This window comes from Macrobrachium nipponense, chromosome 1, assembly GCF_015104395.2.
Source record: "Macrobrachium nipponense isolate FS-2020 chromosome 1, ASM1510439v2, whole genome shotgun sequence".
NCBI lineage: Eukaryota > Metazoa > Arthropoda > Malacostraca > Decapoda > Palaemonidae > Macrobrachium > Macrobrachium nipponense.
In genome coordinates, this window is record NC_087200.1 from 78,990,998 (window position 1) to 79,015,997 (window position 25,000).

The window sequence follows — 25,000 nt, forward strand, 5'->3', positions numbered from 1 at the left end:
TTGTTTGTATGTTGTTTTTACGTTGCATGGAACCAAGGCCAATACAGTAGAGGTCAGACGGAGAAGAGATTATCGGTGACTCACCTTCCAGAGTGAGCCACAATTCACCCCACGCCGACACAACATTCCCACTGACCCTTTTAGTGACCCGTGGCCGACAACCACAACCTAGGGTCTTTCTGGAGATGTGGCCCGCGAAATTTGTCTCGGCCGTTTCTCTCCGACTAACCTGTACTATATTGGCCTTGCATGGAACCAATGGTTATTCAGCAACGGGACCAACGGCTTTACGTGACTTCCGAACCACATCGAGAGTGAACTTCTATCACCAGAAATACACATCTGTAACCCCTCAATGGAATGCCCGATAATCGAACTCGCGGCCACTGAGGTGGCAGGCCAAAACCATACCGACCACGCCACTGAGGTGGAATGCTAGTGGGAATGGAGGTAAAGTAAAAGGCTAAAAAGTGGGTGCAGACAGGGGCCGAAAGGACGCTGCAAAGAACCTTAAGTAATGCCTACAGTGCACCGCGTGAGGTGCACTGATGGCATTACTGCCCTGTGGACTGAACCATTCAATAACAGGTACCTCCCCCCCAACCCCCTCCATCATTTTAACCTTAGCTGGAAGACTAATCTTATGAATATAGATTTGACGTCAACGTGGCGGCAAATCCATTTTTTGGCTAAAACACATTAAGGGTCGGAGATTAAAATCTAGGCTGTAGGCGACAAATTTCTTTTTAATTATGCCGCATTCCGGTTAGGCCTAAAAAGTATGAGCAGTTTTGTAACGCTTACATTTATCTAGATTCCTGATGGATATGGAAATTTTAGGCTCCGTGAATTTTCATTGCTTAAAATTTTACTGCAATAATTAAGCTTTTTATTATTATTATATTTGTCCTTTGTGATTTTGTGATTTTATGTATTTTCTACGTCGCAATTTGCCCTCTACGTGAAATTTAATTGCATTTAAATTGCATGGAATCATTTCATTTCTTTCATTACGCCTTTTTGTTTCCAGTTCAAAGTTGTGTATTCATCAAATCAAAAAACACTGATAATTGATTTTTCCGATAATATATACAGCGGTATAGATATATCCCGCCTATCCTAAGCCAGAGAAGTGTCAGAGAGCTCTATTACACTTCTTTTTGGTTGAAAGCGTTGTTCAAAAAATGAACGTTTTATATATATATATATATATATATATATATATATATATAGATATATATATATATATATATATATATACATATATATATATATATATATATATATATATATATATATATATATAGATATCTGTGTGTCTGCGTGTATGTGTCCCTGCTATGTGAATGTTTTTTACAGTAATACAGCAATATAATATGAAGATAAAGGGCCAATAAAACACTATTTGAAACGTTGCAACCATATATCTCGAGCACTTACCAGTGAACAGGGGCACGGAAGGAAGTGCACGAAAAATATGGTTGCAACGTTCAAATAGTGTTTTATTGGCCCTTTATCTTCATATATATATATATATATATATATATATATATATATATATATATATATATATATATATATATATATATATATATATGTATAGACATATGTTTATAGTATATATGTATATGTATATATGAATGAAGTTACTTATCCCACACTAGTTTCTTGGCCCCAGCTGATGCTTAGCCTGGTCGACTAGTATGTGTGTGTGTGTGTGTGGTTAGACCTGAAGCTGAATCTAAACTTGCCCCTTGCGCACAGACCTAATGTTCTGTACGTAAGTTATAACATATCGAAAACAAAATCCGTAGTTTCGAGCACACATTTCATTCACAGGCGAAAATCAATAAATTGATTTAAAAGTTGCTTTGCTTTCTTAAATCTACAAAAACTTTATCGATAACCATCCCCAGTATTCGTTTTCTTGAAACATTTTAGCGTCTACGTTAAATTTGCCAAAACCATTCGTCGAAGTGGTTCGGATTTTTTTTAAAGTAATAATGAACTGTGAATGAAAAATGGTTTTCGGTGCATTCGAATCGAGACAGGACGTTTTGAAAATCTGGGACATTTTCTTATTACTGATCTCTTTCTATAAGACTAAAATCATTCTTTGTGCAGTAGATTCAGTGATGATTAAGGTCACTGGAAAAGCCTAAAAAGGTCTGAAAAAGGTTTTTTCGCGTTGAGTTAAAGATACAGGAATCTTAGGGTAGGATATTTATGATTGATTTAATAGAATGAAAATTTAAAAAATTATGTGCAATTTTTTTTAAAAATACAGCAAATTATTTCTGATGAAATAAAGAGAAATCCAATGTGGGCTCAAATAACGACAGACCCAAAAACGACTAGGTCGAATTAAAAGTAGCGTTGCAAGAAATCTTTGTCAACACGCCTTCGGTTTTTATTCCACTCTTAAGATATCATCTGTTTGTTTGTTTGTTTGTATGGTGTTTTTACGTTGCATGGAACCATTGGTTATTCAGCAACGGGACCAACGGCTTTACGTGATTTCCGAACCACGTCGAGAGTGACCTTCTATCACCAGAAATACACATCTCTGATCCCTCAAAGGAATGCCTGAGAATCGAACTCGCGGCCACTGAGGTGGCAGGCAAAGACCATACCAACCACACCACTGGGGCGCTAGATAGTGTCTGTGAAACTGATATAAGTGTCCCAAGTGGGCCCAAAAATAAGTCCACTTTCAATTTCAATCCCACGGCGCACCTGGCAAACAAAGTCGTTGGGGATCTGTACCATTCCCCTGCCGCCGGGTCCCTTTCAGCCCTAGACAAAGGAATCTATTCTCTTTGGCTATGTATAGCTAAATGGCGTATATTTCTGGCATTGTACCTCACTCACGTGGCTCCCCCTTCCTTGCCTCGCCTTCCCTTCCACTGGAAAAGGGGAAACTGTGTAGCCTTTCGTGACTACGGGAGAAAATAGGCAATTACTTTGCGCTGTGCAATGTTTATGGAGTAGGAGCAAGCACGTTCATGCCGTTCATTGTGAAGGGCCGCTCGCTCAAAGGTCAGTCTTTCTTGCAGACAGCAAACTCCTCGGGGATGATACGGGACGAATTATGCACCCAAAAACAATTATTGTTTCCAATGCTAAAGTAAAATCAGTTTTATGTGGATATGCTATAAACGATTTTTTTTCAGTGGAGAAATGAAAAACAAAACCAAAACAAGAACTATTTATCAATCTAAATTCAATGTCCCTGAAACGGATATCTTGGCGAAGCTTAAATGAAGCTATCTGATGCAGACAACGTGACTGAAATGAAAACTCTGGACGAAAAATCTCTTCTTGGATGGGAATAAAAATCTGGTAGAGCAGATTCACATCAACCGCATTTGATGTCTAGGCCAGTCCCTTGCGACGCTCCTGGTTGGCTGTTGATAAGCTAATCACATGGCTGGGAACTCTGAGTCTCTACCGAGAGTTCACATAGGCAGGATGTATGTTCCAACTCTCCTGAGGAATACTTTTGAAAGACGTATCCTTCAGGAGAGGTGAAACATAAATCCTAACCATGTGAACTCTCTCGAGAGACAAAGTTTCCAGCCCTGTGATGAGCTTATCAACAGCCAATCAGGAGCGTCGTAAGGGACTGGCCTAGCCACCAAATGAACGGTTGATGTGAATCTACTATGGGTGCTGAAGAATACTCCAGTGTGGGATACAAAACGGAGATATGAGTATCGTTTACAGCATCATCCCAGACCTGTGAAGCCAGGCACACGATGATGGCTAAATTTAACCTGAAATGAAAATAAAAACTTCTGATACTAGAGGATTGCAAATTGGTATGTTGATCATCCACCCTCCAATCATCAAATATGCCAAATTGCAGCCCTGTAGTCTCAGTAGTCTTTAATGTTATTTATGAGTGTACTTCTGGCAACACAGTCCCAGACACCAAGGGCATTTCAAGATAAACAGACTGACGCTGCTTACTGTATGTGATGCCTAGCTTCCTTCAGAGGCAACACCTTTTACCTAGTAAGATATCATAATTTCTTATATATATATATATATATATATATATATATATATATATATATATATATATATATATATACACGTTTTACGTTTCTTACAAGATAAAACTGATTAATTACTCACAGCTATCTGTGCTTAAAATATAAGGTAATCCATTATGCTTTTTTACCTTTTCAATCTTTCTCTTTGTCAAAGGTTGACAACACTCCCAGAAGTATTGCACCCTCTTCTCTCTCTCTCTCTCTCTCTCTCTCTCTCTCTCTCTCTCGTCTTCATTCCCATCTGACTTTCTCCACATGCGAAAAGGAATTTTACTTTCAGTTCTGTGGCTGACTGAGACGATTAGCCAAGGCATGCCAAGAAAGAAGTTGATAAAAGCAAACCGGCTCTAAAAATGGTTTTGAAGAGTTGTATTTACTCCCTTTTTTTACGGTCTTTTTCTTTCTATTTTTTATTTTATTTTAGTTTTAATTCTCTTTCAGCCTGTGTATGAAACAAGAGACATACAGAAAGAGAGAGAGAGAGAGAGAGAGAGAGAGAGAGAGAGAGAGAGAGAGAGAGACGCAAAATAAATTAACTTAAGAATTTTAATTTAAAATATTAAGCAAATTACAAAAAAATCCGTTTTGTTGTTAACGACAGCGCTTTACGATTCTCTATTTTAGCTTTTCTCGTAATAAGCCTTTTTTTTATCTAAAAGAATTAAGTTATTTCCTAAAAACATTAAAATGTACACTTGATTCGTGCATATGACGTTACATTCTATTCGTGCTTTCGAACGGGCAAATCAGAGAGTTGTTCTCTTCCTGCTTATGTAACAGGGAGACTTGATGTTCCGCTCTATAGCTACCTGTTTTAAGTAAAGCAAACAACTGCGTTTGATTGGTAAGTACGTCGAAATAAAGCAAAGAAAGTGTTATTCGGTTCGTTTTATTAAAACGTTTGAGAAAAAGTTGCGTTCGACTCTATATGTAAAATCATACATCATGAAAAATTTGAAAAGTATTCGGTGAGCCGCAATTTTTCATTATCCCTTTGCTCCTACATTACAGTCCCAAATAAATCATTTGCACTTCAAGAACCTCAGATCTGAGCCTTTCAAGTGCTCCATAATTCCGTATTTTCCATCTTTAATTCGAGCATCTTCCTCGTCAACTTGTCCTAATAACTTTTAGTCAAAGTCGGAAACTTTTCCTTCCCTTCAACAAACTATTGTTAAGGATATACCTTTAGACACTCATCTTTCCATTGCACCTATCCAATCGCAACCTGTCAATTACTTGATTATCTGTCACACTGTCTAGATCTCGACACGGTCACCTTCTAAAATATCAATAAAAACAAGGCGTAATCCGACCTCCAGCTTACTTTGGATGCATGCAAGATTTTCCCCTTACATGTAATTTGAAAACATTATATTCCTAACTTAACGTAAATTGAAACGCGTTAAAATCTACGGTCAAATAGAGCGTTGTTTCACCAACTAAAATCAAAATAAATATGTTATACTTTATTAAAATCGGTTTTCTGTACTGTTTAACACGTACATTATTTATTTATTAAATTTGCATTCTAATAAACAAATCATAAATATCCTATCCTAAAATTCCTGTATCATTAACTAAACGCAAAATCTTTCTCAGACCTTTTTAGGCTCCTCCATAGATTTTTCCTAACCCCCAACAAGAACAACAACAAAGTAGCTTGTAGGCTTACTCCCCGAGTAAGCTTAAATTAAATTGATAGCTACTCTTAGTTGGCCTATTAGCCAAAGTTGACACTGATCAGAAATGATGTGCTTGGTACCAACTGACGACACAAGATGAACACTTAAAAAAATGTATTTGTTTTTGTTTTTTGTTTTTTTTTTTTTTTTTAGTTTTCTGGCTCAAGATCAAGGTTAGCAGCCTTCGTAGTCTTAAACTTACGACATGAGACGCTTAAACGTTCAAAAGACTTCCTGGAACAATGCACCACAACGTAGGAACGCGGACGAAAATAGGTTACAGGGAGCCAAGATATACTGGAAAACGGACCTTCCGACCACATGGCACTAGGCCTACTCAACCAGTCGACCCAAAAATTAACAAGATTTAGAATCTTCCAGATATAACCAATGAAAATTGAAATTCATATCTGTTCATATATAATTCATGACGTAATGACAGTTTTTCAATAAAACTATAAGCAGTTAATGTAACTGAAATATATTTGGGACGCACTCGATGTATCGATGTGGCTCGCGAGGACGTTAACCAAACAAAAGCTATAAAATCCACTGTTAAAAAAAAAGAAACAAAAGAAAAGAAGGCATCAGAGGTTTTTATATGGGACCTGAGGAAGTCTCTAAAAATACACTATTTTGAACTGACCACTGGAACGTGATTTATGCCCTCGTAAAGGTATAAAGAGATGAAAAATGAAAGAAAAACAAATTGCAATTTCTGAGCCAAGTTTTGCCAAGAGCTGAGTTCTTTATGACTCGTGAGTGCTATAAAAGATGCAACCGAAAATTAGACTCAAAAGAACAAGGCGTGATCCGACCTCCAGCTTACTCTGAGTGCGTGTTAAAATCTACAGTCAAATAGAGCGTTGTTTCACCAACGAAAATTAAAATAAATACGCTATATTTTATTATAAATAATTTTTCTGTACTGTTTGCTATGCAAATTATGTATTATTTACTTTTTACATTTTCATTCTAATAAACAGATCGTAAATATCCTATCCTAAAATTCCTGTATCTTTAACTCAAAGCGAAACCCCTTTTTCGGACCTTTTCGGGCTTTTCCCTCGACCTCTCCTACCCCCCCAACAAGAACAACAACAACTGAGACTGTGAATACTTCCCTTACAACAAAGGACTTAGCTGTCAAGTAACGATGAAAAATAGAAAACAAGAATTACTTTTCCATCCAAAGGAACCATGTGGGACACAAAACCAAACAAAAAATAAATATGTAGACGAATGTTTTCAACAATGAAACATGATGTTGAACCGTGAAATTTAACCTATCTCTGAATTGCTCTTTAGAAGTATATCTTAGTTTAACCAGACCACTGAGCCCGAAGGATTAGATATTTTTACGTGGCTAGGAACCAATTGGTTACCTAGCAACGGGACGTACAGCTTATTGTGGGATCCGAACCGCATTATATCGAGAAATGAATTTCTATCACTAGAAATAAATTCCTTTGATTCCGCGTTGGCCGAGGCGAGAATCGAACTTAGGACCACTGGACTGGTAGCCGAGATCGAAAACCACTCGTCCAACGAGGAACTTGCTCTGTAGAAAACATTCGTGCATTTGGCCTATCATATTGTATTACTGGGAAAATGCACTTTCAATCCTGACCACACCCCAGCACCTTCTGCCCTTCAACTTTCCCCGCTAAAGAAAAGTGTCTGCTAAAATAAGTGACAGAAAGGCTCTCTTTGACCCAATCAGGATGACAGACGTGACACAGTCGAACAGGAAACAATTGTTCTTATTTTCCTTTGAATTCTCCATTCGACGCCGGAAAAGACGCGAAAGGGTGAGACTAAAGAGGAAATTAATATATTTAACAAATGAAAGCGATGCATAATACCGGAAAATAGCAAAAAAAAAAAAAAATGAGGGTAGATGTGACACGCTGCAAAATCACAAGCAGAAAATGGTAAAGTCACCCTTGTCATTATAGAAAACGGACGAAATCCCTCTTGTCTTCTGCCGCAAAGCTTCACTTTCCCTTTTTATTTTACGCCTCCGTTTTTTGGCTGCATCAAAAAATGTCAGCCATAAAAAAAGAAATAAATACCTAGTGACTGAAAAATCTTTATTTTTTATTATCATGATTTCATTTGAATATATATGAATATGTTAGTCAATGGTGATCAATTTTTGGTTTACACTCACACACACATATCTATAATATATATATATATATATATATATATATATATATATATTATATATATATATATATATATATATATATATAGAGATATATATATATATATATATATATATATATATATATATATATATATATATACATGCACCATAAGCCTCTGTCTCTCAGACAAGGGCGCACAGGATGTGCCTTTAAGAGTAGTTACTAACCCAATGTCTTATTAACCAAGTCACAACCACACCAACGCTTAAACTAGCATTTTTTCTTCATATACAGCATCGCTCATGTCCATCAGCGAAACCGCATCTCCGCTCTCCTCGCCTCCAACCCCCTCCCCCCCCCCCCCCCCCCCCGTACAAATAAGGTCACCAGAACTCACACGAAAATATCAGCTAATTCGAGACCAAGCTGGTCTGTAGAGTACGACCGCTTATGTTGCATGCCTCAGCAGGATGTTATTATCCCAAGTTACACCCATTTTACGCATAACTTTGGCGCGTACATCTAGGCATGATTTATGGGAAAGGACTGATAGTTACCACGGGTTATTTAGTCACTTCTAAGATGGAACCGCTGTCTTTGGCCCACTCTAGCTTCCGCCAAGGGCCCACTGGAGTCCTCCTCCGACCGCTTACCGAGTCCACAACTGCTCCTTCCCATTTTGAAGGAAGGTTTCAAAATAATCTACTAGGCAGTGGAACTGCACCCTACAGGGAGGCTTGCAGGTTGCACCCATTCCCGAGGTTGACCTGAAACTAGTTGCAATATAAGACAATTTCATTCTGTCCTTTACCCAAACTCTGCAACCGCATACAGCTCATCCACTGGTCTTAAACCAACTGAAAACCTATGAGAGTATTATAAGACCGATATCCTCATGAAAATGAGTCCTGAACTACTACCTAACTATAGTCGATTCATTTAAGGTAGATTCTTGCGCCTACGAGACGTTTGTTTGGCGGCCTCTGATTGGCTGGTAGCGGGAGGCAGACTGCTCGCTCAGTGGGTCATATTTTCGTTTGTAGCTTAGAAAACTAGCAATATGTTTACATTTCTTCATTTATCTCACGTTTTACAAAAGATAGGAAAGTTTTGGTCATACCAAAGGATTCAGTATTAAATGTACAATTAATGAATCTTTCCCTGAAATCAATAAGTTAAAATACAAAGGAATTACAACGAGTAGAAGTGAAGGGAGAAACATTTCATTCTTTATACCTGTTTTTATTCATCATCGGATTTTGCATAATTCACGAGATCAAGATAAAATGAAATCTTGTGTTTTCAAACAATAAAATCACCCTGAATACGGTGGTGCTTTCAGATTTTAGATGTGTGTAATATGTAAAGAGAAAATGAAGAATATGTCTTATTATGTTGCATCCGTGCTTGACTCGGTTTGACAGTAGTGCCGAGGGACGCAAGATATCGAGGGGCTAGTCCCCTCAGCAAGAGCTGTTGGCGTGTTGGCAGTTGCCAATTGGCGATATGAGAAGTTTGCAGTTTCGAGACTGTATTTACCGAATTATTATGTCATTACATTTTCTATAAATAAATGCATAGAATTCCCATTATGACTTTCGAACATTTTTACTCAAATATTATATATGTCCGTATTTCTGGACACATCTGATAAAAGAAAAGTAAATAATCAGATGGAAGCATCTGGGTGTTGGCTTCAATTTAGTCTAAGTGAGAAATGTACATGCTTTATGAGGATCACTGATAAATAACAGAACTTGTTTCTCTGGCCAATAACATCAAAAGCTTATGGTTTTCATATGTTCACTCAATAAACAAAAGTACAAATGTTTATTTCTTACCATAAAATTTGTTGACGATGTAACGAATATAATATACTGTCTTTTTCAGAATTGCTTGAGTTACTCTTACACCAGAATGTTTATCTCCTTTATATACATGTTACACTTGACAACATGTCTACAACAATGTTTAGGAAAATTTGCTTAGTTTTCTCCTGAGGTAGTTGATTATTTTTGAATCACTTAATTCATACCTGAGTTAGAATAGCTCCCGTAACCGTTCCCACAGCCCTGCATAATTGTGTATATATATATATATAATATATATAATATTATATATATATATATATATATATATATAGTACATGTAGGATAATGAGACTAATCAGAAGACTGTTATATCATCATCTTTTTATACAAATAAAATGGAAATTCGTGCAGATATATTATGTCATAAACAAAAGAAAGTCATACATTGGTATGTCATTAGGCTATCGATATGAACAAAAAGAAATTAAAATTTTACAAATTTTCTTACGTCATCATTATTTAAAAAAATAAATAAAGGAAAATCATACATATATACATAGTCATGTCATTACCTATTGGAACAAAAAGAATGGGAAATTATAAAGATACATTGATATCCCCTTTTCTATTAAAACCAAATAAAAAGAATTTAGGAACAGATATGTACATTGTTATGCCATTAAATATTAAAAAAAAGGAAACTCATATAGATATACTGTAGTTATGAAATTGCCTATCTAAAAAATGGAAAACTATAGAAACACTGTTAGGTCTTCAACTTTAAAAAAAAAAATAATGGAAAATCATTGATATATATCATCACTGTCAGTGTCATCCTCCCTAATATCAATATCATCACTGTCAGTTTCGTCATCTCCAATGTCAATAACAAAACTTTCAAACATATGCTCTCTAGCAACATCTTTCCTCCTATAATCATCTTCTAATTTCTTAACGTGGTGAAAACATTTCTTCCAGTCTTCTGTTGTAACTTTGTCTATCGCCAGTCTCGTAAGCTGCTCAACAGTTTTCAAAGATTGATTTGCATTAGAGTTATTTTTTCTGATATCCCCCTTTATTTGAGCCCATATAAGTTCTATGGGGTTAAACTGACAATAATATGGTGGCAGTCTGAGCACATCATGACCATTTGCACGGGCTATCTCATCTATCACATACCTCTGTTTTTCTTTGTGACACTTGGCAATCTGCAGCAATTTTGGCTTTGTTGCTGATGGGTCGTGGGTGACGTTATTAGAAGAAAGCCACTCTATGACTTCACTTTTTCTGTTGCTGGTTGTTGGCACTTTATTTTCTATTTTGCTATGGTAGGGAGCATTGTCCATTATGATTAGAGATCTATCTTCTATAGTTAGGCCATAGTTGTTTTTCCTTAAACCACTTTAAAAAACCTTTCATGGTCCAGGTGGAATCATGGTAGTCCCCTTTGGCACCATTTTTTGACCTAAACAACCATAGCGCATCTTTGACAAACCCCTTCTCACTCCCCGCGTGCACCACAATAAATCTTGACCCCTTACAGTCTTAAGTTTGGGTCCTATTTCGCCTTCTCCCGTTGTCCAACACTGACGTACACATTCATTTTGGTTTATCCAAGTTTCATCCAGGAATACTTCAGGTTTACGTTCAGTTGGACTACAATTCCTATTCTTTTCAATTAACCGTAGGTATTCAGTTCTCGCTGCCACTATATCATCACGTTCCATTAAAATTGCTCTTCCACTCGTCTCTTTTTTGTACCGGAATCCAAGCCCTCTCACAATTTTCCATAACGTTGTTCTTCCACCATTAAACTTTACCGGGTCTTCCTTCACTTTTTCCAGTAGGGCATCTAACGTTGGGAGCTCTCCTCTCTCGTAAAAAGACAAAATCTCCTTCCGAATACACTCATTTTCAAAACTATCCACCTTGTCCTTCACTCGGATCCTCTTCCTGGGATATACAGGTGAAGCGAAAGGGACGTTACCACACTCAGATGACTGTCGCTTGATTTTTTTCACTGTGTTGGTTGGCACTCCTGTAGCTTTGGCGGTCTTCTCAAATACTTCATTTCCTGAGTCTGCTCCCCACTGTGAGCTGAAGTAACGATGAACATTCATTATAATGTTGCGAGCTTGACTTGCAAATCTGGAAACGGTGCGACGAATGGTGCTGTCATCTCGAGACATCTGCCTGAAAAGAAAAAAGAAATCTTGCTTAGTTTCGTTGCTGTTTATTGCTCCACTGAGATTATTATTTCATATCACTCAATTAAGTCTCTGATATCTCTTTCGTTTGAAAATATATTCATATAAGAAAATTAGAAACAATATGTTGAAACCAACCTCATTAAAACTAAGGATGAGCTGAAGAGGGCGAAGTAGGTCCGTAGATTTCAAATTCATTCCTAGACTGAATTTCCCGCCCGCCCGCGGCCAGCCTACACCTCCAACGATACCAGATGCATCCATCTGATTATTTACTTTTTTTATCAGATATGTCCAGAAATACGGACATATATGATATTTGAGTAAAAATGTTCGAAAGTCATAATAGGAATTCTATGAATTTATTTATAGAAAATGTAATGACATAATAATTCGGTGAATACATAGCCTCGAAACTGCAAACTTCTCATATCGCCAATTGGCAACTGCCAACACGCCAACGGCTCTAGCTGAGAGGACCAGACCCAACGATGTGTCTCGGCACTATTGTCAAACCGAGTCAAGCACGAATGCAACATAATAAGACATATTCTTCATTTTCTCTTTACATATTACACGCATCTAAAATCTGAAAGCACCACCGTATTCAGGGTGATTTTATTGTTTAATAACACAAGATTTTATTTTATCTTGATCTCATGAATTATGTATAAAGAATGAAATGTTTCTCCCTTCACTTCTACTCGTTGTAATTCCTTTGTATTTTAACTTATTGATTTCAGGAAAAGATTATTTAATTGTACATTTAATACCGAATCCTTTGGTATGACCAAAACTTTCCTATCTTTTGTAAAACGTGAGATAAATGAAGAAATGTAAACATATTGCTAGTTTTCTAAGCTACAAACGAAAATATGACCCACTGAGCGAGCAGCCTGCCTCCCGCTACCAGCCAATCAGAGGCCGCCAAACAAACGTCTCGTAGGCGCAAGAATCTACCTTAAATGAATCGACTATAGCTACCTAAAAAAAATGTTAATTTCACTAGAAAGCAAAATGCAAAGAAGCACAAAGGCGAAGATGGACATGACACGCGCACTCAAGCGAAGGAAAGGATACCACACATAGTAGCAGAAAGCCCACCATACCGAAGACCGCTGCCCAGACCTAGATGATGGTCTCAGAACCAATGGAGACTCGGAGGTTGCACACTTTGCCCAAGGCAGCTACAAAAAAAAGGCAACTTATTCTATGCGTTTGCCAAGTCTTCATTACCGCATAGTTGATCTTTTTATCCAGAAGTAACTGGGACTCTGTGACAGTATTTTAAGAACGGTAGATGTGCATCGAAATAAGAGCCGAACTCCTACCATGCCTTCAAAAAAGAAGTTGTATGCACCCGAGAACACAGTGTCCAGGGAAATTCCAAACTGCAAAAGCCAGACCCCACACAACATGAGCAGAGAAGACAAGGACACAACAGATGGCAGCAGAAGGCATAGTTAACGTTAATACACTGAGTGACCTGATCTCGATTCTAGATAATACGAGTTTCAGACCACGTGCATAAACAGTTTTTTCTTCATATATGACCCTTTGGAATATTAGTCTCTACAGTCAATTAAAGACGCCACTAACGTTCAGTTATACCTATGCAGTTATGGCCGCGCAGGCCGACCCACTAACATTCAGTTTTGCCTGCGCAGTTTTATTGAGGACGCTCAGAGCTCACCGGCACTCAATCCGAGCTGGATTATCAGTTGAGGAGAAATGATACAGGCACGCTCTACGTAAACCCATTGTGCCTTTATGAGCCCAAAGAGTGAAATGCAATTTGTAGTTCGTTATCATTAGTGGGTCTTACCTAGGGCAGATAAGGTAATATCAATTCCCTCCAAGGAAAAAAAACATAGTTGAACTTATAAAACAACAAAGAGCCCCATGACCTTTATAATAATATTGAAAAACGCCTCCAAGTGAGGAATAAATCGAGGGACGTCACCCGCGACATTCAACGCCCTTCATCACGCTTGTTCAAAACGAGGGGACCTGTGGGGGAAAGGAAAGGTCAAGATGTAGGGGGATGAATGGAATCAAGGACTTCAAAGGTTTATGGGCGTCAGTCAGTGCAGGAATAGGGAGAGGTAGAGAGAATAATAATAATAATAATAATAATAATAATAATAATAATAATAATAATAATAATACGCTTACAATTAGAGGAATTTTCTTTATTTTCGCTTACTCGGGAGTAAGCCAACAAATTACTTTGCTGTTGTTTTATTGTTCTCCTTCTTCCTCTTCTTGGGGTGTAGGAAAGATTTACTGAAAAGCCTAAAGAAGTCTGAAAAAGGTGTTATGCGTCGAGTTAAAGATACAGGAATTTTAGGATAGGATATTTACGATTTATTTATTAGAATGAAAATGTAAAAAATAAATAATGTACATGTCGAACACTACAGAACAATAATTTCTAATAATATAGCATATAGATTTTAATTTTCGTTGCTGAAACAACGCGCTATTTGGCCGTAGATTTTAGCATGCGTTCCGTGTAAGCGGGAAGTCGGATCACACCTTTTTTATAAAACAGTGTATAGCTACCACATTGCTACACTCTAAGGGACCACCAGAAACATTTGTTCTCACGAGGAGAGGTAAGTAACTGCAGCAAAAGTGAGAATAAGAAGTTACTATACAATTAAGTGGGAAGAGGACAGAGCGAAGGGACTGAAAAGTATAATCAGGATAATATAGGAAGAACTCGTATGCACAAAATCAGGAAAATATAAGACGAATTAATATGCATAAAAAATCGTACAAATCAGAGAAATATAAGACGAAATAGCATGCAGAAAAAATTGGACAAAATCAGGGAAATAGAAGACGAATCAATATGCATAAATAATCGGATACAATCAGTGAAATCTATGACGAATTAACATGCAGAAAAAATCGGACAAAATTAGGGAAACGTAAGGCGAATTAACATGCAAAAAAAAATTGGACAAAATCAAGGTATAAGCCGAATTACGACGCAGAAAAAAATCGGACAAAATCAGCGAAATATCAGACGAATTAACAAGCAGAAAAAATCGGACAAAATCAGCGAAATATTAGACGAATTAACATGCAGAAAAAATCCGACAAAATCAAGGAAATATAAGACGAATTAATATACATAAAAAAACGCAAGGTTTGGGACAAATATAAATGCAGAAACCAGAATGTATAGGTTCGAACTTATGTACAACCAAAATCAGTCAACATGCAACGGACATGTAATTAAAACACAAACATAAACCGGATAGTACGATGAATTCTCGATTACAAAATTTTGACTAACTCGCAAAAATTAACAGCATGTAATAAGCTCTCTCTCTCTCTCTCTCTCTCCCTCTCTCCACGCGCGTACTCATCACGGCGAAACAGGGATTCGACTACTAGTTTCGCCGTGTTTAGTACTAGCCCCAGGGGAAACAAATGTCCACTAGTGCATTTGATCCCTCAGGTGCTATTACTATACACGGCGGAACACTTTAGACCCCCAGGGACTAGTTCTAAACACAGCGATACAGTGAAGAGATGAATCATTGTTTCGCCATATTAAGGATTAGCCCTCAGGGATCAAATGATCCTACTGTAATATATATATATATATATATATATATATATATATATATATATATATATATATATATATATATATGTATGTATATATATATATATATATATATATATATATACATACATATATATATATATATATATATAATAAAAAGGAGCCCATAAAAACACCAAAATATAGAGAGAAAAGTACTATATTTCAGAGACTACTGTCTCTCTCTTCAGGTATATACCTGAAAAGAGAGACAGCAGTCTCTGAAATATAGTAATTTTCTCTCTATATTTTGGTGTATTTATGGGCTCCTTTTATTAGATGGAATTCTGTTGTTACAAAACATTTTTACCAGTCATTCATATATATATATATATATATATATATATATATATATATATATATATATATATATATATATACGTATAACTGAATCACGAAAGTTAGGAACGTGATAAATCCTTCGTGGCATTTATCTTTATATATATTATATATATATATATATATATATATATATATATATATATATATATATACGTATGTATAAAATAAATTGCTGTCCATAAGGGAAACTGAATAAATTTAGACAAGTATCTAGCAAAATAAACGAGATAGAGTTGGCATACACGTGTCCATGACAAACCACAGGGGCAATTCTAAAAGGTTTGTGACCTAATCCACAAATTCCAGGAACGGCAAGAACTTCTGAAGCCACCCACGCTGACGTAGGAGGCAGATGATCACTTGTCTCGAAAAGAGACTGTAGGCGCAAGGAAATGAATTCCACGCTTTTTCTTGCGAATTTTTTCGTAACATTGCGAAATATTTCTATGTAAGCTGAGCACTGAATTTTCGATGGCTTCACATTATAGGTTCGATGATATTCTTGACGAAAAGGTGATAGCTACAATGCCGGGTAAATGGGAATTATATCTAGATATTAGCAATACTGTAAAATACCGAAATAATATATATATATATATGAAAAGGTGGTCAGTATTACAGTTCACAAATGATTAAATGTGAAGGATGCACACGACTGGAAATTCATTAGCGTTCAGTTTCGAGACTAATGAGTGTGGGAGGTTAAATCCTCGGCGCAGAAAAAAATTAAAAACACATACTTTATTGGGGAGGGAGAAACGCCTACGTTCTCGATACACTTTCAAATATCGGTGAATAAAGCGATATATGACATGGACATCCATGTACAGAAATTAAATTCAACAACTATATGTACATAATACATACATATAAACATATATACACACACAAATATTAAACCACACATTTCGTTTAATATCCAATTCAAATATATACCTCAGGAATAACTAAACCCCCGGAGAATTATACGTGGTAAGTGCTTCGTCATCAATGGGATTAGAGCGGCCGGCTGGTTGGGAAACGAAGAAAATACAGTGGCTAAGGCCACTAGCCATATATATATATATATATATATATATATATATATATATATATATATATATATATATGTATATATATATATATATATATATATATATATGCATATAACTTGCGTAATTATATATAAGCATATATATATATATATATATATATATATATATATATATATATATATATATATAATATATATATGTATGTATGTATGTATATATATATATATATATATATATATATATATACGTACGTATGAAATTACACACACACATATAATACATACATACATACATACATATATATATATATATATATATATATATATATATATATATATGTATGTATGTATGTAGTATGTATGTATGTATGTATGTGTGCGTATGTGTGTAATTTCATACATACGTATTTATATATATATATATATGTATATATATATATATATATATAATATATATATATATATATATATATTATAATATAATATATATATATACATATTTACATACATATACATATATGTATATATTATATAGATTATATATATACATAATATATCACGATTTTTTCTTACTTGAATGGGGCACTTTTAGAGAGGTACAGCCATCTGGTCTGTCAGCTTCTAGGGCTAAGGCTCCTAGACGAAGCCCCAAATGTATGAGTGTATTTATACTGTGTGTGTGTGTGTGTGTGTGTGTGTGTGTGTGTGTGTGTGTGTGTGTGTGTGTGTGTGTGTGTGTGAGACAACACTTGAATTAAAGAAAGTAAACGACTGCATTCAATGAAGTCGTTTGGATAATTGACCCTATAAACACTAAAATATACCCTTTCCTTTATTTATTTAAAAAAAAACGTTATCTTGCATACACTAAAGGGGTTTAACTAACTGTCCATATAAACGTTTTGTTTACATGCACTCAGTGAAGTCCTCTGAATAATTGTCAACAGAAGCAAAAAATAATAATAAATAAATAAATAAATAAATAAATAAATTCTGAACGTTTTCTTGCATACATTGACCCCTAACTTAATGCGAACAACGGCGTTCCTTTCGTTTTTGCAGTGGTGATGCAGCGGTTTGAGGTGGGCGTGAGTGACGCAGCCGGCGTTGTAGGCGGCCCAGCAGTGTTTACCTGCGACGTCCCTCCTACCGTCTCCCGTCATGTTACTGTCACGTCCTGGACAGTCGACGGGCGGACGATCACGTCGGCGCCACGCCCGGGTGAGTATCAACTACAAAATCTTTTTAGAGAGTTATGTCGTTAGTGTGGATTGGTCTTGCAGCCTTCGGTTCAATAAACAACAGTGGAAATGCAACAGTTATCAATAGATGGTTTTTTATTCGGTACTAATTATTATCATTGTGAATACTTTCATTGAACTAAGTAACCTCCGTAACGAGGCTTATAATATTGACAATTAAAAACCACAGAAGTATTAAAATGTATTACTGTACAATGCTAAAAATGACTAGGAGAGACTTTCGGATACTGCTCCGTATCCCCCTGAAGAGGGAGCAGTATCCGAAAGTCTTTCCTAGTAATTTTTACCATTGTACAATAGTGCATTTTAACACTAATGTGGCTTTTAATTGTCAATACTTTCATTAGTATCTCTGTCAATACTTTCATTATTAACACCGTTAATGCATTACAATCTTTGTCAACACTTTCATTATTATCACCGTTAATCATAGCATCTCTGTCAATACTTTCATTTTTATCACCGTTAATTCATTAGAATCTGTCAACACTTTCATTATTATCACCGTTAATTCATTAGTACCTCTGTCAACACTTTCATTATCATCACCGTGAATTCCTTAGAATTTCTGTCAACACTTTCATTATTATCACCGTTAATTCATTAGCATCTCTAAAAACTTTCTTCATCCCCGTTAATTTATTAGCATCCTCAAACAACACTTTCAGTATTATCACCGTGAATTCTTTATCACCGAATTCTTTGATTATTATCACAGTGAATTCTTTCATTATCATCTCTGTGAATAATTTAATTATTATTACTGAATACATTTATTATTGTCACTGTGAATTCTCTCATTATCATCACAGTGAATGCTTTAATCATTATCACTGAATACATTCACTAATTATCACTGTGAATTCTTTCATTATCATCACTGTGAATACTTTGATTATTATCCCTGAATACATTCATTATTGTCACTGTGAATTCTTTCATTATCATCACTTTAAATACTTTAATAATTATCACTGTACACATTTATTATTGTCATTGTAAATTCTTTCATTATTGTCACTGTGAACACTTTAATTATTATCACAGAATATATTCATTATTATCACTGAATTCTTTCATTATCATCACTATGAATACTTTGATTATTATCACTGAATAGATTCATTACTGTCACTGTGAATTCTCTCATTATCATCACTGTGAATACTATAATTATTATTACTGAATAGATTCATTATAATCACTGTAAATTCTTTCATTATTGTCAGTGTGAACACCTTACTTATTATCACTGTGAATACTTTCATTATTTTCACTGTAAATTCTTTCATTATCATCAGTGTGAAGACCTTAATTATTATCACTGTGAACACTTTCATTATCATCACTGTATCTTGATTTGCTATCAAATGAATACTCTAATTACTATCACTCTGAACACTTTAATCATTATCACTGTGAATACTTTCATTATTATCACTGTAAATTCTTTAATCACTATCACCCTAAATACTTTCATCGTTATTACTGCGAATACTTTCATTATTATCGCTGTAAGTTCTTTAAGTACTATCACAGAGAGTACGTTAATCATTATCACTGTATATTCTTTAATTGCTGACAATGCAAAATGTTTAATTATTAGTACAGTGGATACTTCAATTATTATCACTGTGAATACTTTAACCATTATCATTGTTAATACCTAAAGTTCATTTATGACGAATCGCTTTATGATTTTTCCCAGAGGCCGAGTAACAACCGCCCGTCAAACTCTCTCTCTCTCTCTCTCTCTCTCTCTCTCTCTCTCTCTCTCTCTCTCTCCTACTCTCTCTCTCATCCCAAAAGAAATTTTACATCGTCTCTCTCTCTCTCTCTCATCAAAGAAATTTACATCGTGTTCCCCATTCTCTCCAGCTCCCTTCTCTCCCCCCCAACTCCCAACGCTTCCGGTCCCAGTCTTTACTACAAGCCATAACTGTCAAGTAAAACGTACGTTAAGCGTCACAATGGAGGTGCGTTCGTCACTCCGTTGTTCCACTCGTAGTTTTTGGGAATGGAAGTTGGCGGCAACCCCCACCACACCTCTGCCTGTCACTCCGTTGGAAGTACAGTTATGGCGGTTGGCCATCCAATTTTGATGAGCAACTACGCTTGTGTAGCATCTCCCAATCCCCATCTCCCCCCTATAATATGCATACCCTCCCCGGCCCTTACTTACATTCCCCAAGCCGCTTATTACTTTTACCCATATCGATAGTCTATCTATCACGGTCACCAACCAGGCAATCAAAATTTCATCTCCGATCACACAGCTGCGTCAGGTGTCCTTCATACGTGGTTTGTCGCGTGCATTATATATATATATATATATATATATATTATATATATATATATATATAATATATATATATATATTGTTTGCTAGTATTGATGGTGGTATATCACTTAATGTTAAAAGAATGGGAAGTGATATAAGATTAACTTTCTGTCTTCTAATTCATATCTAAGAGGTACCATACAAAAAGCGTGTTGAGAATTTGAAATGAGGTTTCTACTTATATTTTGTTCCCTGATTAACTGACTTAGCCATGCCACATGATCTAATATATATATATATATATATATATATATATATATATATATATATATAAGTCATATCACATTTCCGTGATTCATATACAAATATCGAGCTACAATGTCCTTTAATATCTAATTCGCTCTACTCGGAATTAATATATTTTCATATATGCTTAACCGAAGGGGAATTTTTTCTCGATAATAGATTTGCCTGGACCAGGGCGCGAACCTATGGATCCTTTCAAACCCAGGAACGCGGTGGTGTAGTAGGTAACGCTTCACTGACGTTCCTGGGTTTGAAAGGATCCATAGGTTCGCGCCCTGGTCCAGGCAAATCTATTATCGAGAAAAAATTCCCCTTCGGTTAAGCATATATGAAAATATATTAATTCCGAGGTAGAGCGAATTAGATATTAAAGGACATTGTAGCTCGATATTTCTCTATATAATATAATATATATATGATATATATATTGATCATGTGGCATGTGTCAAGTCAGTTAATTCAGGGAACAAAATATAAGTAGAAACCTCATTTCAAATTCTCAAAACACGCTTTTGTATTATACTTATATATATATATATATCATATATATATATTATATATATTATATATATATATATATTAGATAATGTGGCATGGCTAAGTCAGTTAATCAGGGAACAAAATATAGTAGAAACAGCATTTCAAAATTCTCAACACGCTTTTTGTATGGTACCTCTTACGATATGAATTAGAAGACAGAAAGTTAATCTTATATCACTTCCCATTCTTTTAACATTAAGTGATATACCACCATCAATACTAGCAAACAATGACCTGGACACAAACCAAATAACTATGATAACGATAATGCTACTCTAAATGGTGATGGTCATGATAGGTCTTTCACTATTCTCCTGGTTGACACATACTATGATTCATAAGACACTTAGCCCTCAAGAGTGGATACGTGGCAACTTATTCATCTATCTCTCAGCATACGTGTAGGCATTTATAGAATCTACTGGTCACTTTTTTACCCGATACGTATGTCATTGTAACATTCACATTTCTGCGCTCTCCAACCTCATTGCGACCCCACACAGTCGACAAACCACCAGATGCGTCATTGACTACTTAGGTCAAGTGATGAACATCGAACTTTGTCTTGATCCGCCTAAACAGGTCTGGCTCGCTTTGGAATCATACTCGGAGCTTCCCACTAGTGAGGCAACGCCTGAATAATCATGAGTCATCAGCAATATAATGATCATCGTCAAACATGTAAAACATGACACTGACCATTGGTTAAAAGAGACATTTTCAAAGTAATTTCAGATACAGATACAATGGCAGTTCATTTCACAGAAAAAAAAAATGTGGTAAAATATTCAACCTGCTTCTTCACAGCTCACTGACGCAATACTGACTGATTTCATCACGACATGAAACTATTGAAAGATTTAAAATTTCATATTCGTTTAATCACCTGACAATTAGTTAACACTATTTTTACTCATTTTTCACTTGACTAATATAACCGGTAATTCAAAAGCAAGGACAGAATAACAAAGCCAGTGAAACAATTTTCAAGGTAGATAGAATGTCGAGCGGACTACCAGATCCAAATGTGTAAATCTATGTCGAGTTCAATGAAGATACGCGAAGTGAAAGCCTCTTCTCTCATTTACTTTCGAATTACCACAGTCAAAGTAAGAAAGCTTGCTCAAAACACTGGCCTAATTAAGCAAACCTTTTATCTACTACGCAAGCCATTTCGAGGTAGATTTTTGCCCGAATTGAGGGTGAGTGCTCGCCAAGCTCCAAGTTATTAAAGGGAGGTGTCCAGCAAAGGCAAATAACGATGTGTCAGTGTGGAAGCAAAATGATGTGGCCGTTTGGTCACACGGTACCAAAAATGAACAGGGAAGGAACAACGGATGGCTGTGGTTTGGTGACGCAGCCATAAATAGGTGGAATAATAATTCTAAAGCCACAATTTCTCAGGATGAAGCCAAGACGATCACGTTCCATTGTTAGCTTCAAAGGAAATACGATCGAATCCTGGCCAGACCAGAAGCACTGGTCAATTAAAATTCCCCTTGGATGCAAGCTATCCCGACGGTATAGTATATTCCACACTAAGTGTTATTTGGCTTGCTATTTGTGAGTGTAAAAAACCACGTGCCTTCATGCCTTAAAGTGACAAAAATTCATATATATTCACTCGCGCACGCGTACACCTACAGTATCTGCATATGCATATATATCGACGATCACTTTTTTTCTTTGTGAATACAGGATTAGATTTTGAAAGGGTTGTGGGAATTGCAACCCTTCCCTTGCGTAAATACACTGCATATAATAGTAGGATATCGCCTCCGGCAGTTCACCCTTTTGAACGGATAATGGCCACAATTTTGCTATACACACACGCGCACACACACACACACACACACACACATATAATATATATATATATATATATATATATATATATATATACATATGTATACATATATATATATACATATATATATATATAGATATAGATCTATTATATATATATATATATATATATATATATATATATATATATATATAATCAGCATTAAGCCAACAAACAGAGCGTGACAAAAACGTGCGTAAATAGCCACATGAAAGGTGAACAAATAAAGACCAGGTACCAGGCGCTTTCGTGTATTGCGTACACTTCTTCGGGGTACAAAGTAAAATAAATAAATAGAAACATAAACGACAAAATTTCACAAAACAAAGATCAAAGGCATTAAGAAGCAAACCATTATTACAAATTGTCACTACCAAACAATTAAGAATACTTTAAATGTGCTTAAGAACTGAAACTGCAGTTAGTATAACAGGCTGTTGCTAAAAGGTGACATTGTATTTCCATACAATTTTATAAACAAGGTAATTATCTAATTTAAAAAGACCTGAACTCAGATTCATAAGTTGATTGTCAAAATGCTTAATAAAGGCAGATTCAATTATGTTTCTTTTGGCAATATGGTTACAAAACATTACCTCAGATGAATTATTCCAGTCTATAATTTTTCACCTTGCATGTGGCTATTTACGTATACACATATATGCTTATATATAATATAATATAATATATTATATATAGTATATACAGTATATATCTATATACTTATCTCAGTGTAATCTATATATACATTGTGTGTGCGTGTAGTGTATAAGAAAAATATAGAAAATAGGGGTACGGTTAATAATAAAATCGAAATGAAACCCGGAAGACAAGAAAAACAACCATTATCTGGCAACAACATAAGTTTAGAAAGATGAAATACAGTTCAAACTGGGATATTCACAAACCTGAATTCAGGTTACGTGTAAAAGGTGTACCCAACACGACATATTTCAATGAAAATGTAAAACTGGTCCCAACCATTATCATGCCCGTCATCAGAGTAAATAAAATACATAAAACAATGGAGGGGCGATACAGGTATTTACAGGAAATTCGGTAACAATAATTCTATCAATACAGATTAATACAGAAATCGCTCGCCGCGTGTTTATTGCAGTAAGACACAAATAAACAACTAAGAAGATAAAGGACAGTCTAATCCTAATCGCCAAGATCAATCCAGCGTACTGCTTTGTACCTCTTCGATGCAACAGTTATGGCCAATCATTGAATTATTATTACTGGTTACTGATTAAAACTGATTCCGATTTAAGCCACCAATTCGCATTTACCAATCTCCTAACTCACACATCGCCAATCATATACAAATTCAAAAGCGAATGGATTCAAGTTTCCAAAATTTTCTAATTCTATGAGTTTCAAAAAACTAATGCAAGTATACCAGTTAACGTTATAGCAAACTGAGCTAAACGGTTTTTTTTACATAAAAAGGTAATTTCGAATTTAAAGAACATCATTAACGAAAAGAACAGTCTTAAACTTCCGCTGAGGACATTAATCAGCTGCTGAAAGTGCGCAATTTTTGAGCTTTTGGGGCAAACAGATTTCCAGCCACGACACTTTCTGAATTGTTTAAGTGAAGTATTATTTTCCAGTGGGATCAGCAAAAGCCAAAGTGGATTCACTTAACCAAGAGGGCTTCGATCCCTTGAATTCCCCTCTCCAATAATATTTAGGTGGAAACTGGTAGGTTTCGGGAAAGCTTAACCTGACATCCCATAGACGGTAGGAGTCAATGTAGCGAACCCTGTTTCCGAAAACTGAATAAACCAGGACCCACGGTATGGATGGGTTCTGAGGTGCATAAACAGAGGTGTGAAGGTTACCGTA

At 35.7% G+C, this 25,000-nt stretch overlaps 1 protein-coding gene across 6 annotated transcripts in view; it reads left to right on the forward strand.

Moving 5' to 3' along the window:
• LOC135219395 (cell adhesion molecule Dscam2-like) overlaps window positions 1-25,000 on the forward strand; it is a 391,041-nt gene that overhangs the window by 212,105 nt on the left and 153,936 nt on the right. For all 6 annotated transcript variants that reach the window (XM_064256138.1, XM_064256137.1, XM_064256139.1 and 3 more), the window contains exon 4: window positions 17,974-18,132. In XM_064256138.1, coding sequence (XP_064112208.1) covers window positions 17,974-18,132 — 159 coding nt within the window. The remainder of the gene's footprint in view (window positions 1-17,973; window positions 18,133-25,000) is intronic.